The sequence below is a fragment of the Ranitomeya imitator genome, chromosome 4 (genome assembly GCF_032444005.1).
Source record: "Ranitomeya imitator isolate aRanImi1 chromosome 4, aRanImi1.pri, whole genome shotgun sequence".
In the NCBI taxonomy this organism is placed as follows: domain Eukaryota; kingdom Metazoa; phylum Chordata; class Amphibia; order Anura; family Dendrobatidae; genus Ranitomeya; species Ranitomeya imitator.
The window spans coordinates 206,716,279-206,732,370 of record NC_091285.1 but is presented as its reverse complement, the minus strand read 5'-3'; the positions used below and the strand labels follow the sequence as shown (position 1 = coordinate 206,732,370).

Below are 16,092 nucleotides of genomic sequence, written 5' to 3'. Positions count from 1 at the left end.
ACATATAAGACGTTTTGAAAGGCGAATATTTATATACTAGTTATGGTATGTGGACATTTGTTGAACAGATGCAACATTACCCTTTTTCTTTTGTCTTCTCCGCATCCTTGGAATCTGTGTAAATTTATTTGTTAATATGTTTGAGCTAATCTGATTTATTCTACTTGAATATTAAGCTAGTCATGAATAATTAAATATTCTTAAATGAGAATAAGCTTTATAGTAAACAAAAAAAAAGGGGGGGGAATTCCTTCATCCTGATGAAAATGTGTTCGCAAAGTTCATTTATGTTTGATTGATTGACTAACCACAAGCTCAACATGGGAACTTGTGGCCCTGCCAGCTTGTGCACCAATCCAGCTATGTCATAGATAGCAGTAGTAAATTTGTGATACTCACATGGTAAATCTCATTATTCCGTTACGGCGCAGCAGAGAGTGTGATAAATAACCCAATAAAATGTAACTTTTATTCCTAATTAAAACGTAACAAATGCCAAACTTTTTTTTGCAAGAGCTGCAATTGAACCTCTTACCATAAAAAGATGTCTTTTGTTAGTGTTGCAACAGACACCTCACATACGATAAAAAGATGTACCTGCATATGCTGCATTTGGTATTTATGGACAACCTTACTTGAGTCTCCCCCTTCCCAAGGGGAGTAGGGAACAAATTTGATGTACAAACGTGTGATAATAAAATAAACCTGTTTATTTTCATGCTGCATGGTCACTAAATATTGAGTATAATCTCTAAGGGACTTCTGACCACTGTCAATCCCCTTTTCTCTCTCTGTTTAGTGAGAAATGTGTATAATCTGTGTGTTTTATGTGTCTATTACATCAGATTATGGTAGTCATGGCCTTCTGATGTTTTATTAGGGACGTTTATTCATTACTGAGTTTTTGTCTGACCACCGTTGCCTATTTGGTTTAAGAACCCCTCCGAAACTTGTCATTCCCTTTAACTATTAACACACTTTAAACATGTTTGTACAACTTTAGTGCCTCATTGCTCTCTATTGACCTGAGAGGGGGAGGTGACTTACACTACCGTGTAAAAGTTTAGGGTCACTTAGAAATTTCCTTATTTGTGAAAGAAAAGCACAGTTTTTTCCAATGAAGCTAACATTAAATGATTCAGAAATGCACTCTAGTCATTTACCACATTAACAATGTATATGATAGCTGCAAACGTTTGGTTTGTAATACAATATGTTCATAGGTGTATAGAGGCCCATTTCCAACAACCATCACTCCAGTGTTCTTATGGTACTTTGTGTTTGTGAACTGTGTTAGAAGGCTAATGGATGGTTAGAATACCCTTGAAAAACCTTGTGCAAGTATGTTAGCACAGCTGAAAACAGTTTGGCTGATTCGAGAACCTATAAACCTGACCTTCCTTTGAGCTAGTTGAGAATCTGGAGCATTACATTTGTTGGTTCCATTAAACTCTCAAAATGGCCAGAAAAAAAGAATTTTCATGTGAAACTCGACAGTCTATTCTTGTTCTTAGAAATGAAGGCTATTCGATGTGAGAAATTGCCAAGAAACTGAAGATTTCCTCCAAAAGTGTGTACTACTCCCTTCAGAGGAGAGCACAAACAGGCTCTAACCAGAGTAGAAAGAGAAGTGGGTGGCCCCGCTGCACAACCGAGCAACAAGACAAATACATTAGAGTCTATAGTTTGAGAAATCGACGCGTCACAGGTCCTCAACTGGCAGCTTCATTAAATAGTACCTTCAAAACGCCAGTGTCAACGTCTACAGTGAAGAGGTGACTCTGGGTTGCTGGCCTTCAGGGCAGAGTGGCAAAGAAAAAGCCATATCTGAGACTGGCTAATAAAAGGAAAAGATTAATATGGGCAAAAGAACACAGACATTGGACAGAGGAAGATTGGAAAAAAGTGTTATGGACAGACTAATCCAAGTTTGAGGTGTTTGGATCACACAGAAGAACATTTGTGAGACACAGAACAACTGAAAAGATGCTGGAAGAGTGCCTAACACTATCTTTCAAGCATGGTGGAGGTAATGTGATGGTCTGGGGTGGGTTTGGTGCTGGTAAAGTGGGAGATTTGTACAATGTAAACAGGATTTTGAATAAGGAAGGCTATCACTCCATTTTGCAATGCCATACCCTGTGGACAGCACTTGATTGGAGCCAATTTCATCCTACAACAGGACAATGACCCAAAGCACACCTCCAAATTATGTAGGAACTATTTAGGGAAGAAGCAGGCAGCTGGTATTCTATCTGCAATGGAGTGGCCAGCGCAGTCACCAGATCTTAAACCCATTGAGATGTTGTGGGAGCAGTTTGACTGTATGGTACGCAAAAAGTGGCCATCAAGCCAAACCAACTTGTGAGAGGGGCTTCTGGATGCATGGGGTGAAATTTCCCCAGATTACCTCAGCAAATCAACTGCTAGAATGCCAAAGGACTGCAATGCTGTAATTGCTGCAAAGGGAGCATTCTTTGACGAAAGCAAAGTTCGAAGGAGAAATTTTTAATTTCAAATAAAAATCTTTTTTTTTAACCTTGTCAATGTCTGGACTAGATTTGAAATTCATTTGGCAACTCATTTGATTAATAAAAGTATGAGTTTTCATGGAAAACACAAAATTGTCTGGGTGACCCTAAAATTTAGAATGGTAGTGTAGCTAGGCTTGTCCATTGATGTCTATTGCATAACATGCTGGTACCGTCCATCTTTTTATCATGTGTGAGGTGTCTGTTACAGCACTTGCAAAAGACATCTTTTTATTCCATTTGACGTTTGTTACTTTTTAAATAAATAGTAATAAAGGTTATATTTTTTATTGGCTTATTTCTCACACTCTAAGCTCTGCACACAATCCATCTATGTCATAGAACTAGAGGAGTATCTGGATACTAGTGTCCAAGATAGGAAGATGATTGACTGTCCTCATTTCTTGGAGATGTAAAGTAAAAAATTAATTCCTTATTTTTCCATTCCTTTTGGTGGCCTTCTCCCATGCCCATTGGCTGTTGTGGAACCATATGTTAGAATTTTTTCTAGGAAAGAAAATCTGGCCATGGAGATGCAGTACAACAGGACCTGTCTGTCCCCCAACAGGTCTATGCACAATAGCTGGCTATACACATATGATAGCTGATGGCTGAGCTCTCATTTGGCCATCAGATATCTCTCTTAACTCCCCTAGAAAGTAGAAATCTTCGGCACTCAAAAAATTAAGGTTTATTCACACAAAAGATAACAGGAAAAAAATGTTCAGACCCATATGAATACAGATAATTTTCATCGACGTTTCCGCATCTAGTTGCCTTTTTCAAGATGTATCTGCATGCAATCATATGCGATATTATCAGTAATAAATCATAAAATAATGAATAAGACAAATTGTAGATGGGTCCAAAATAAATAGACAGTGAAGAAATGCTAGTGATTAATTGACATTAATAATCCTGATAATATAAGTTCAAGAAAACCTCTGTCATTTCATTAGTGCTTATAATCCTGAAGTATTGTGCAATGAGGAGGTGGAAGTCACACCTATCTAGCTGAATAATTGCATGAGAGTTGAGGACAAAGGGCTTAGTAGGTATATGTATGGGTGAAAGTCTGCTGAAAGGAGAAGGTAGATGAATCTCCTGAACCTCAATTTTTCTTCAGAGCACCAAACTCCTAAACAGTGAGCACCCCATTACTACAACTATCCTAACTCCCCTACACATGAATGTGGCCGGAATGTTCATGTGTTTTTAAAGTGGATAGTGACTTACCTGCTGAATAACAATACGCTTTAAAGGGGTATTCCCATCTCCAAGATCCTATCCCAATATGTGTTAGGTGTAATAATAAAAATATTAGCAAATACCTGCAATTAGAAATGTAGTATAGTTTTTCTTATTTGCTATGTCTCTTTCCTCATGTGCAGTCATTGCAGGACCTTGGGTATCCATGGTTACGACCACTGATATAGTTACAATTAGTTAGCTAGTTGCTATTGGTCATAACCATGGACATCTAAGGTCCTGCAATGCCCTGCATAAGAGACATATGGAATCAGAAAAGCTATACTACATTTCTAATTGGAGGTATTTGCTAATATTATTATTACACCTACTACATATTTGAATATGATCTTGTAGATGGGAATACCCCTTTAAAATTCAAACTGCCCAATCCTTCTCTCCCTTGACTTCATCTGCCAGCAAAGAGTCTGGAATTCCTCACACACTTCGGCCGATACAGCCAATATTTGTGGGTCAGGCCAACCTTAGTCTAATGTATATGGGAGTCTTTAGTGTTTGTTTTTTAACTTAAGACCCTTTACCCTATAATGCAACATGTAGCGATGCTCAGGAATCCTGGTGCCACATAATGTGGAAAATAATTAAAGTAGCCCTCCAACATTTTTACTTTTTATCTCATCCTTTATGTGAACAGTGCATGCATACAAAATACTTAGCCATACATACCTGCTTGTGGTCTTCTACCGCTTCCAGCACCTTTTTGGTCCTCTTCTACATCATCTGACCCCTGTTCTGACTAGCTGGCTCACACCTAAGTCTGTTAATTGCCTTTATGATGTAAGTCTATGAAGGCCCGTCACTTATAGGCTTACATTGACAAAGTGACGTCCAGACCACCCTGAAGGCACAGTGTGAGCCGACTGGTCAGAACTGGTGGAGGACCGGAGCAGCTCTAGAAACAGAAGAGGGCAGCAATGGGAAAGTATTTTAATGCACTGTGTGCTTTTGATAGATATATGGCTAAAGGAGGAGATAACAAAAAATGCTGGTGTGCTACATTCATATTATTCCAAACAAATATTATCAACTATTAAGTAGTAATGAACGAGTATGCTCATTGCTCGGGTTTTTCCGAGCGTGCTCGGGTGGTCTCCAAATATTTTGGCGCGCTCGGGGATTTAGTTTGTCAACGCAGCTGCACGATTTGTGGCTGCTAGACAGCCTGAATACATGTGGGGGTTGCCTGTTTGTTAGAGAATTCCCACATGTGTTCAGGCTGTCTAGCAGCCACAAATCGTGCAGCTGCGTTGACATAAACTAAATCCCCGAGCTCTCCGAAATACTTGGAGAACACCCAAGCAAAGAGCATACTCGTTCATCACTACTATTAAGTGATCACAGGAAGTTCACTGCTGAAAATAATCTTTTATTGCCATAACAGCTGCCAATATTAACTCCTTTTCTATGGGAGGTTGGGGGGACAGAAGTTAAATGACCTTTCATATAATTTAGAGATCATCTCCTCTCCCTATTACTACCATTGGCATACCTCCATAGCACGGCTTATATTTTAGAAAATAGATGTTCTGCTTACGGTACTTTATTCCCTTCTAAAAAAAACCTCATATTTTTCTTCTAGGAACACTTGTTTGGCCTTATTGACATTTTGAAGTTTCTGTTCCAGTTGTTTTAACACTTTACCATTCTATGTCCTACACGATAATGTCACAGGCTGAACAGTGATGTAAGTTAGATGCTATCTATAGCATAACACTTAGTCATGTATAGTACATTGTGACTGTCACTTATGGCCTGTAAACCTCGTTTAGAGGCCAAAGACTTACATTTAGAGTTCAGTCATTTCCCTTTTACTTCCTTTAAGGTTCAGCAGATGTGTTCCATGTAGTTCCATCCTCGAAGTCATTCATGTACCCAAAGTTGTGTTTTTACACTAGCTGTACGCCAGACCTGACGTTTTCTTTTTGTGTGCAGCCCCCTCCACCTGTTTAGTTACTGAAGAACAACGACAAGTAAAGTCAGATGTAGACCATTCAGATGTGAAATCAGAACCATCAGATGAAGATCCTGTTGAAAAAGCACCAAAACGTACCGCAAGCGTCAAAAGTGTCAAGAAAGCTACAAAAGTCGAGGTGTGTGTGTTGCAAAACTTTGTATTCTTGTGCATGTCCTAGATCTTATAGCTACCTGCTGCACAAAGCAAAGGCTTTGTGTTCTATTTTAGAGAAGAAAGATTTTTAACTGTCCCAAAGTCCCTTTTCCATCTCTCCCCAGGAGAAAGAAGGATGAGCCTGATTGCATTTCGCCCTGTTCAATCTCTTGTGCCCAAGGTGCACTCTTTTACCCCATCGCCCTTTAGCAGTATGGATGCGTGCTCTGTCAATTTTGGTGCGCAGATTTTTATGGAGGCAGGAAACACTGCTGTTGGCTCGCTGCCCCTAGATGTAATTGCTGAGGACCTTTTAGATCACGGTGTTCCTGCTATGCATATTAACATTCTGTAGGGAAAGATAAGGAGGCTTCTGGAAACTGGTTGAAAGAACCCAAGGTTATCTAATTGATTTTTCAAGCCTTAAAGACTTTGGGCTCCTGTTGACACAAACATTTTTACATGTTAGTGCAATTTTATTAACTAAAGATTATCACTAAGTTTAAGTCTGCAATCTTCAATCCTTCGTTCATTTTTAGACCCCCTGATCTCCAGTTTGCCGCCTGACTGTGGGAGATATTTCTCTTGTTGGAGTTTTTCTCCCAGTAATATAGGCTGGATATGAAGTCTGTGGCTGAAGGGTATTGAGGTTTTCGGTAGCAAAAATATATCATTATAGCTTCTAGCATGCTATTTGCTTTGATTTCCTCTTTTCTGTGGCCTTTTTTCTCCACCCTTCCTATCTACTACCCCTGTCCTCCCTCTCTGCTGCTATCTTAAACACTGAGAGAAAGGTGAGGACGAGCACATTGAGTTTTCAGGAGCTCTGACAGACCTGTAACATGTTTGCAAACCACTTGGCTAAATAAAGGACTTGCCATAAATTCAACAGCAGTAATATTGTAAAAAACAAAACAAACAAAAAGCAACTTTTAATGACTTTTATTTAGAAATTGGGTAACTTTGCTTTTAGGAAGCAGATGAACAATAGAAACAAAACCTATATACACTTTGTATGTTTTTGGACTGCCTGTGTGATGTATTGCTGCAAATGATGAGTCAAACATCTGTGTTTCTGAAACAGCCACAAGCCAAGACTGTAAAGGTGCGCCCCAAGAAGAAAACTACCGGAACCGCTGTGCCTGGAGAGTCGGCATGAACACCTGTCTCTGTCCAGATTTTACCTTTACGCTGCTGATTTAAAACTCTTTGGAGGACTGTTTGCTTTAGTAGCAACGGCGACTACTTATAGGAGCTCTCCACATCCAGGGGTCAGTATTTCGCAAAAGACAACATGGGTTGTTTATTAAAATCATATAATTATATATTTGATCGAGCCACTCTAGAATGTGCAAGTCTTGAGATATTTTTAATTATGCTGAGATTCACATCCAGTACTGACTTCTCAATGGACAAAAATCTGTACATAAAAATTAGCGAGAAAAATAGTAATAATGCATCGTATAAAAGACAAACTTGTAACTCTGTCTCCCCAGGCTGCTGAATTATCTATGGGGCTTGTGTGAACGACTGCAATAGGTGCTCAGTATTCTGCTAACAGTTACAGTTTACAGTGGCCTCAATTGTGCAAATAATAAGTAGCCACTTTTTTTTTCTTCTAGAAATGATAGCCATTTTGTCTCTATCCCTTACCTATCCTTAAAGCTTTTAGTGTGTTCCTACACAAGAAATAGTGAGAAGAGTATAGATGAGACTAAACGACCCTGGCAGTCATTTATACATGAATACTTAATAGTTTTCAATGAACTGGAATCCTTTTATGCTGGATTATAGCAAGTGACAGAATCAGGGGTCTATTTCCTACCAACATGGCAGGTACAGCAAGGTTGGTGACTTATAGAAGACTCAATATTGTGGTCAGAAAATAAATTAATTCTGATAAATAACTACATTGCAGGTCAACAAGGATGGCTGTGTCAGCATCCAATGTTGAGAAACCACAGGTACATACAGTATATTAAATAGGCGACCAACGAGAACATCGGAGAATATGGCATGAAAGCCCTAAACATTGCAGGGTTGTTGGTCTACAGAATCCTTGGTTTCTGGTGGATGGAAACCTATGAATGTTGAGAGAACTTAATTAAAAAAAAGTGTAAATATAAATATTTTTACTCTTACTAGATTAGATGACATCTACGATAAGGTGATTTTTCAGGTGGTGAGCAGGCCTATGGGGGCAGTACTGTTCAAAGGTTGCTGATGTTCATACTTCAAAGAACAGTTTTTTCCAAAACTGCGCTTGAGAAGTCTTTCACTGATCTTTGACAATTGCATTAGTGTTTACATTCACTTTATACGGTTTATAAAATGTCCCGCACTTCTCCATTTTCCACGTTGCTTAAAATAATGCTGCCACCAATAGTTACATAGTCTTTGTGAAGCTGGACCGACACTGCTCCTCCTAAATTAGTTGCTAGATTGTAGGTATGCCTGGTTAGAAATGACAGCTTGCCACTTGCCTTTGTATGCAGCCTGATTGGAAGTAAACACTATATTTTATACTGAAAATGAAAGCGAAAAAAAAACCTTAATATGTAGTGTGGATTAAGACAAAGAATCAATACTTTGCTTTTAGTTACTTTTGGAATAATCCAGGCAGTGCCACATTCTACCGGTATAATGGCGTGAGATGGATCAGCCGAGCATTGAAAAGCAGATGTTACCGCAGTATGTCCATACCTGTTCCTAGTCTACAAGATGTATTGCCATGCCTCATTATTCTGTAAATCGTGAGTTGAGAGTCTGGGACATGGTATATACACGTATTGTTGTCATGCCCATTAATCTCCCATCTTTGCTCAAGAAAATAAGATGGCGTAGAGGTGATACTTAAGGTACCTTCACACTGAACGATATTGCTAGCGATCCGTGACGTTGCAGCGTCCTGGCTAGCGATATCGTTGTGTTTGACACGCAGCAGCGATCTGGATCCTGCTGTGACATCGTTGGTCGGAGCAGAAAGTCCAGAACTTTATTTCGTCGCTGGATCTCCCGCAGACATCGCTGAATCGGCATGTGTGATGCCGATTCAGCGATGTCTTCACTGGTAACCAGGGTAAACATCGGGTTACTAAGCGCAGGGCCGCGCTAAGTAACCCGACGTTTACCCTGGTTACCAGCGTAAACGTAAAAAAAAACAAAGGCTACATACTTACATTCCGGTGTCTGTCCCCCGGCGCTGTGCTTCTCTGCACTGTGTAAGCGCCGGCCGGAAAGCAGAGCACAGCGGTGACGTCACCGCTGTGCTTTCCGGCTGGCGCTCACAGTCAGTGCAGAGATGCACAGCGCCGGAGGACAGACACCGGAATGTAAGTATGTAGTGTTTGGTTTTTTTTTTTACATTTACACTGGTAACCAGGGTAAACATCGGGTTACTAAGCGCGGCCCTGCGCTTAGTAACCCGATGTTTATCCTGGTTACCCGGGGACTTCGGCATCGTTGGTCGCTGGAGAGCTGTCTGTGTGACAGCTCTCCAGCGACCACACAGCGACGCTGCAGCGATCGGGATCGTTGTCTAGATCGCTGCAGCGTCGCTAAATGTGACGGTACCTTTAGACTGTGCTCACAAGCAGAATAAGTGATGTGTTGGGTCAATTATCCAAACAGAGTAGGGGCCTCATTGATTATTATGGGTCCATCTGGGTTCCGTCTTTTAGAATGGAAGAAAAAGTTCTGCATGGATGAATCCTTTTTTTTTTTTTTTTTCTTCCCCCTTGTAAAAAATAGACACCAAGCAGAACCCATAATAATCACTGCTCCTGTGTGCACTTATTCCATTTGTTCCTGAAACGGAACAGATAAGCAGATTGTCCGTTCCACACACTATTCACAAATATGTAGAAGAGGAGGAGAATCCACGCACCCACAATCCAGAGGCATGAAAACTCGTGATGCAACAATGAAGATGGAAGACTGGAAGTCCAGCCTCCAAGATATTCTGATAAAATCCAACAATTTTTGTTGTAGAAAAAAACATGAAAAACTGTCGCAGCCATGCAATATTTATTGTATTGACTTATACCCTGTCTGAAATGCGTTTGCGTCCCTCATTGTGCTGTTGTATAGTTGCAGCAGTTTGTTTTTACTACAGGAAACCTTTTTGGATTTTTTTCAGAATAACTTGGAGGCTGGATTTCCCCTCTCTTCCCTAGTCACAAATGTGCACTTAGTTGCTTCACTTCATATGTACATCTATAAAAGCCTTAATACATGACTTCCGCAATCCTTACACACTGACCGCTTGCCGTTCACTTGTTACTAGATCTGTCAGTTCAGTACGTTGTCCAATATACCACAGATGCTGAGTACGGTCACTTCTGTTCTTAGAGGTTGTGCAATCACATATATAGTCTTACATGAGTAAGAAGGGCCGGTAAGCCCTTGATTGTTAAGCTCCTTGGAGCCCACCTGCTGCTGATTCCTCTGCTCTGCAAATTTGCTGTCAAGATGTTTACCGGATTCAGTAGCTGGGTCACGATATTTGATTTGATTAGTTGCACTTTTGATTGTATAAAGTAATTTTACTGTGTATTTATTGATTTTTTTTTTTTAATTTATTAACGCTTTTTATTTTGACTAGGTTTTGGATTATCATATGGTCATTATACATAGGCATTAATGGGTAGATAGGGAGTTCTTATTATTTGTGTTTCCAGAGTCACTCTTTTTAACATTCCAGAAATGTTTTTCTAATTTTTTTTTCTTTTTATAGAAAGGCTTTACTAAACGACAGCTATTCACTGCAGTGTTGCTAGTATTTTGATTTTTTAGTTTACATTTAGTATTGGCGTGATGGGAGACCAAGATGGGGTTTTGATAAAAGGAGAAACCCCGAAACTCCAGGAGGAGGCGATGGGGAACTTTTCTTCTTCCTGATGTTCATTCTTCTCATACATTGTATGCAATATACAGCACATTTTAATTTCATTCTGTATTCATGATGCGGTCATTGTCTGAATATGTGGTCACGACACACTGAGTATCCGAGCCGGACTGCAGATATACCAATGATGCAACCCATGCATTATGTAAGTCACCACCATTCCAATCCAGACATTTGCCATGACACTTGGTATGATATGACTATTAGCTGTTGATGCCTACTCCCATTGATATACCACCGCTGAGGTAGAAGTTTCTTCCAGTAACTAGCAATAGTAAGCTGATCACACTAGTCTCCCTGGATGAACATTTCGAAGCAACTGATGTCCCCTTCACTCTAATGCCTTGTGACTCACAATGTATATGAGAGTACTGCTGGATCATTACCAGGGAAAAGTTGGTGGATTGAATGAGCAGAGCTGTGAGATCACCATCTCAGCCACACGTACAGTGAACAAATCCCTGACCTTTATACATCCAGATCATCACACACAACCTGTAAGGAAATTTCCACCCCTAAATATTTTCTTTATTGCTGTACTGTATACTAAAAGATGTTGCACCCCGTAATACCCTGTGTTATAGGGTGCAGCCACATGGCCAGATCTCTGCCCACCAATGGTGTTGACTACAGTATGTTCGGAGAACTACATGGTTCTCATGAGCTGGTGTACTTTTACTGTGTGTGTGCCGGCTGAATGATCCCACTGATATTCCGCTCTAATGGCCAGGATTTGAGGTAACATAACATGCGCTGTATGCAAATTACCACTATAGGGACATTGGGATGGTGCTCGTGTCCTGAAGACTTACACTGGCTGTTCCTAATTCTTTTTGGGTGATTGAGAAAGCCAGCATTCCTTGCTTAAGGGCCTGAAATGGGACTGATTGGACCTACTCTTCAGAGGATTGGCGCCACTCCCCATGACTATTCACTGGTAATTTGCACTGTGTGCTATGTTTGCATTTCTTTTATTATATAATATAGCAACAAAAAATACGTGCTAATAAAAAAATATGTACGTATATATTGGTAGTGTTTTCGGGGGCACTGTTGTGAATTCTGTGGCAGAGCTCCCTCCTGTGGTCACAAGTGGTACTTCGGCTGATTCTCTCTGTGAGCTTCCGTTGGTGGAGGAAAGTGGTACTGCGGCTTCTGAGTTTCCTTCCTCAGGTGATGTGGCGAAGTCGTTAGGTGCTGCTCTATTTAACTCCACCTAGTGCTTTGATCCTGGCCTCCAGTCAATGTTCTAGTATTGGACCTGTTTCCTCCTGGATCGTTCCTGTGGCCTGCTGCTCTGCATAGCTAAGTTCCGCTTTGCTATTTTGTTTGCTGTTTTTTCTGTCCAGCTTGTCTATTTGTTTTTTCCTGCTTGCTGGAAGCTCTGGGACGCAGAGGGTGTACCTCCGTGCCGTTAGTTCGGTACGGAGGGTCTTTTTGCCCCCTTTGCGTGGTTTTTGTAGGGTTTTGTGTTGACCGCAAAGTTACCTTTCCTATCCTCGCTCTGTTCAGAAAGTCGGGCCTCACTTTGCTAAATCTATTTCATCTCTACGTTTGTCTTTTCATCTTTACTCACAGTCATTATATGTGGGGGCTGCCTTTTCCTTTGGGGTATTTCTCTGAGGCAAGGTAGGCTTATTTTCTTTCTTCAGGTTATCTAGTTTCTCAGGCTGTGCCGAGTTGCATAGGTAGCGTTAGGCGCAATCCACGGCTGCTTCTAGTGTGATTGGAGAGGATTAGGGATTGCGGTCAGCAGAGTTCCCACGTCTCAGAGCTCGTTCTATGTTTTTGGGTTATTGTCAGGTCACTGTATGTGTTCTGACCTCTATGTCCATTGTGGTACTGAATTACCTTTCACAACAGGGCACAGAATGTCCTGAAAATTTAAAGGGATTGTCCAGCTCTAGGGACATTTCCAATAAGCACTGCAGCTTGCCGAATCCTAACCGCATGTACAGTAATATACACCATGTTAGGATTGGGCACCGTTTACTGATTCAAGCAGCCGTCACATGCAAGTAGGATACTTGTAGTATCTCTCAAAAAGAGATTTGCTTACTTGCTGTCATGTGCCCACTAGAGTCTCTTCTGAGAAGCAGATGACAGTCTAGTTGGCACATGACCGTAAGTAAGCAAATCCCACACTTGCAGTCACTTGAGCACTCGAACCAGCAAATGGAGCTGAATCCTAACAGTGTGTACGTTACGCAGTGTTAGCATTCAGCAAGCAGCGGTGCTTGACAGAAATTTCTTTAGGAGTAGACAACCCCTTTAACAGCTAATGATGTTTGAACTATTGCCACAAGACCAAGACCCATGTATCTGAACAAAAAAAGAAAGGTTTGCTAACTGACATCTTCAAGGTATTTTATTTTTTACTTAGGCCAGTGAAACATATTGGTATGAATAATGACAAAACACATAATGAATTCTGGAAGACCTTTCTTTCTTATCTACATTAAGCTGGTGCCTAAAAAAAAATGGACTGAGAGTTCGTGGTGACAAAGAGTGACAGAAATGGATGGTAGGGAACTGATATTTAATAGTCCATTGTGCTTTAGATTAAGTAGATGATCTAACAATAGCCTATTATAGAGTAACACAATAAACGTCAGGGAGTCACAAGAATCCATCTATAAAAAACTGGATATGTTCCAAGCAGCTATTGTCATTTTGGATATTGTGCCAAGACTTGGTGTTATGGGGTCACTCCCCCACCATCACTTAATGTATTTTGTGACCTCTAAAAACATCACACTGAATGTGCTGTTTGTTTCTTTTTTTCATGTTACTTGATTGTAACTTCAGCACTACCGAAGAGATGACCGTAGTTCACGTGTTATTGATGCATGTATAAAAGATGGTTCGCCAGGGTGGATATGATATATGCTGACACTGATATCACTATGACTGCTATGAACACAGAGCTCTTTTCATGCACTGATGTTACTGTGAAAATGATACTTTCTTCCTTTTGTGATTCCAATAATTTCTTGGTATAATAAAGGAATGTGTGCATATTGAATGCATTACGAGCAATCAGAAGTGAAAAAACTGAAGAATGTAAACAATAAAATGATGAACAACTGTTACATTTTAGTATTGTTGTGTTTCCTAATTGTAAATACATTCTGTGTGTCAGTGCGCTATGTCTCCGTTGGAAAAATGGAAATTAGACAACACTCTTGTATTCAGCCATTTATGTTCACCACATTTTCCTTCCAGGTCGTATTTGGAAGGGACCACCATAATGTAACAGTGGTGTTTACCTATTTGATTTCTACCTCACATACCAACAGAACCTTTTCCACTGCCTAAGCACCACTCCTACCAAGCTCTCCTACTGCTTTTGATTCCTGCACCTCTATAAATGCACAGTATTCTGATTTTTGAATCTAGCTGTTTGGTAGCTGTTTGCTCCTATTTCCAAGATGATATTTGCTTATTATTCAATTCTAACTGTTACCTCTATATCCCTGTGGAGAACTAATCTTCAAAAGTGGGCCAAATATGCATTATGGTCGAGGTTTCAGGTTTATATAAGCTGTAGGCCCTGCATTAGGTACAACATGAGTTTTGATGAGTGCTCTTTTATTTTTTAAACTAGAGAAATTACAAAAAAAATGATTCAGTGCTAAAACGTAGCAGATAGTAATGGGCGCAAACCTGAACAGTAATGTTTGGTGTCCGTACCGAACACCTACTGTTCTGGCATGGACTCCAAGCACAAAATTCTCCAGGAAGTCCATGTTACTCTCGGGGTTCGGTACACTGAACATCGGATGTTTCCCACGCTGTCGTCTGTATGACAGTGCGAGAGACACCGCCGTCTCTGATCGGCGCAGTCAGAGCGCTGCGGTGAGCCGGTCACAGAAGAGTCGCCTGATGGTGGTACTACTCCCATCAACCTACGCCTGTTGTCACTGATAACAGCGAGAGCAGGCGCTGCTGAAGGGAGTATTTATCAGCCTGCGCTAAATAATAATAAAAAAATGGTGTGGGGTCTGTTCTTGTTTTGATAATTAGCATGGCAAAACTGATAGCTGCAGGCTGCAATCCTCAGCTGTCAGCTTTATCATGGCTGGATGTCGAGGATAGAGGGGGGTCCCCATGCTTTTTGTTTTTAATTTTTTTTTAAATGTATTAAATTATTTAAATATTTAAAATGGCTTGGGGTACCCCGTGATTTTGATAACCAGCAAAGGTAAAGCAGACAGCTGGGGGCTAGCAATCTCAGGCTAATAAGGGGCCATTGATATTCGCCCTGCAGCCTAAAAATAGCATTCCCCAGGCGCCTCAGAAAAGGCACATCTATTAGATGCGCAAATTTTGGCGCTTTGCCTGGCTCTTCCCACTTGCCCTATGGCGGTGGCAAGTGGGATAATATTTGTGGGGTTGATGTCACCTTTGTATTGTCAGGTGACATCAAGCCCAGGGGTGTGTAATGGAGAGGCGTCTATAAGACAGCTCTCCATTACGAACCCCATAGTCATATTGTAAATAAACACCCAGAATAAAGTCTAAAAATTCGCACCCTGTTTTACAAATGTATTGAAAAATAACATATGGTAGTTATATTCCCCTTATACCCATTCCATTGAAGCCATTGTCACCTCTAAAAAATAAATAAATAAAAAAAATAAACAACCATATACTTGCCTTACACCTAATCCACTAAAGTCCATGTCCTCTGTTAAAACACCTGTCTAAAATGCAGCTAATCCATACTGTCCCATGACGATATGGATGATTTGGAGAGCAGTTACATTAGTGACTGCTCACCCCATCATGCGGCTTACACTGACAGGGGCGTTATCGCTCCTGTCAGTTTCTAGCGCTGAGCTCCTGTGAGAAAGTTTGATGGAGTTCATAGCTGAACCCGGATGAACTTACGGCACTGCTCGCTGCTTGAAAAAGTTCTCACGTAACGGTCCTAATCTTTCCGCCAATCAGTGGCCATATTGCATGCAAATGACAGCATGGCAAACAGCGGATATTCGGCTCCCCCTATTCATCTGAATGGGGTCCAGGTTTGAGTACTGCTATGGTGCCTATGGTCAGTCGGACATGAACATCCAAGGGTTCGTCAATCACTAGTTCAGATTATATGTACTATAGATCAGGAGAATTTGAGTCTTCATGTCAAAATGATTTCTTAAATGCTCTTTTTCCTTCAGTTTCCTCAGCCTATACAATATCGTATATCGCTTATCCACAGAATAGGTGGATCATGAGAATGTGGTCTCCAAATTCCTGTGTGTGAACAGAATGCTAGTGAG

At 40.7% G+C, this 16,092-nt stretch overlaps 1 protein-coding gene across 2 annotated transcripts in view; it reads left to right on the top strand.

Annotated features, from left to right (window-relative positions):
* REEP2 (receptor accessory protein 2) overlaps nucleotides 1-8,446 on the top strand; it is a 70,490-nt gene extending 62,044 nt beyond the window's left edge. Inside the window, exons 7-8 of one of the 2 annotated variants that reach the window (XM_069764315.1) lie at nucleotides 5,751-5,890; nucleotides 6,992-8,446. In XM_069764315.1, coding sequence (XP_069620416.1) covers nucleotides 5,751-5,890; nucleotides 6,992-7,066 — 215 coding nt within the window. In that variant the 3' untranslated portion in view covers nucleotides 7,067-8,446. Of the gene's footprint in view, nucleotides 1-5,732; nucleotides 5,891-6,991 lie in introns of both variants that reach the window. The other variant, XM_069764316.1, reaches the window with a different exon arrangement.
* Nucleotides 8,447-16,092: the final 7,646 nt, after the last annotated feature.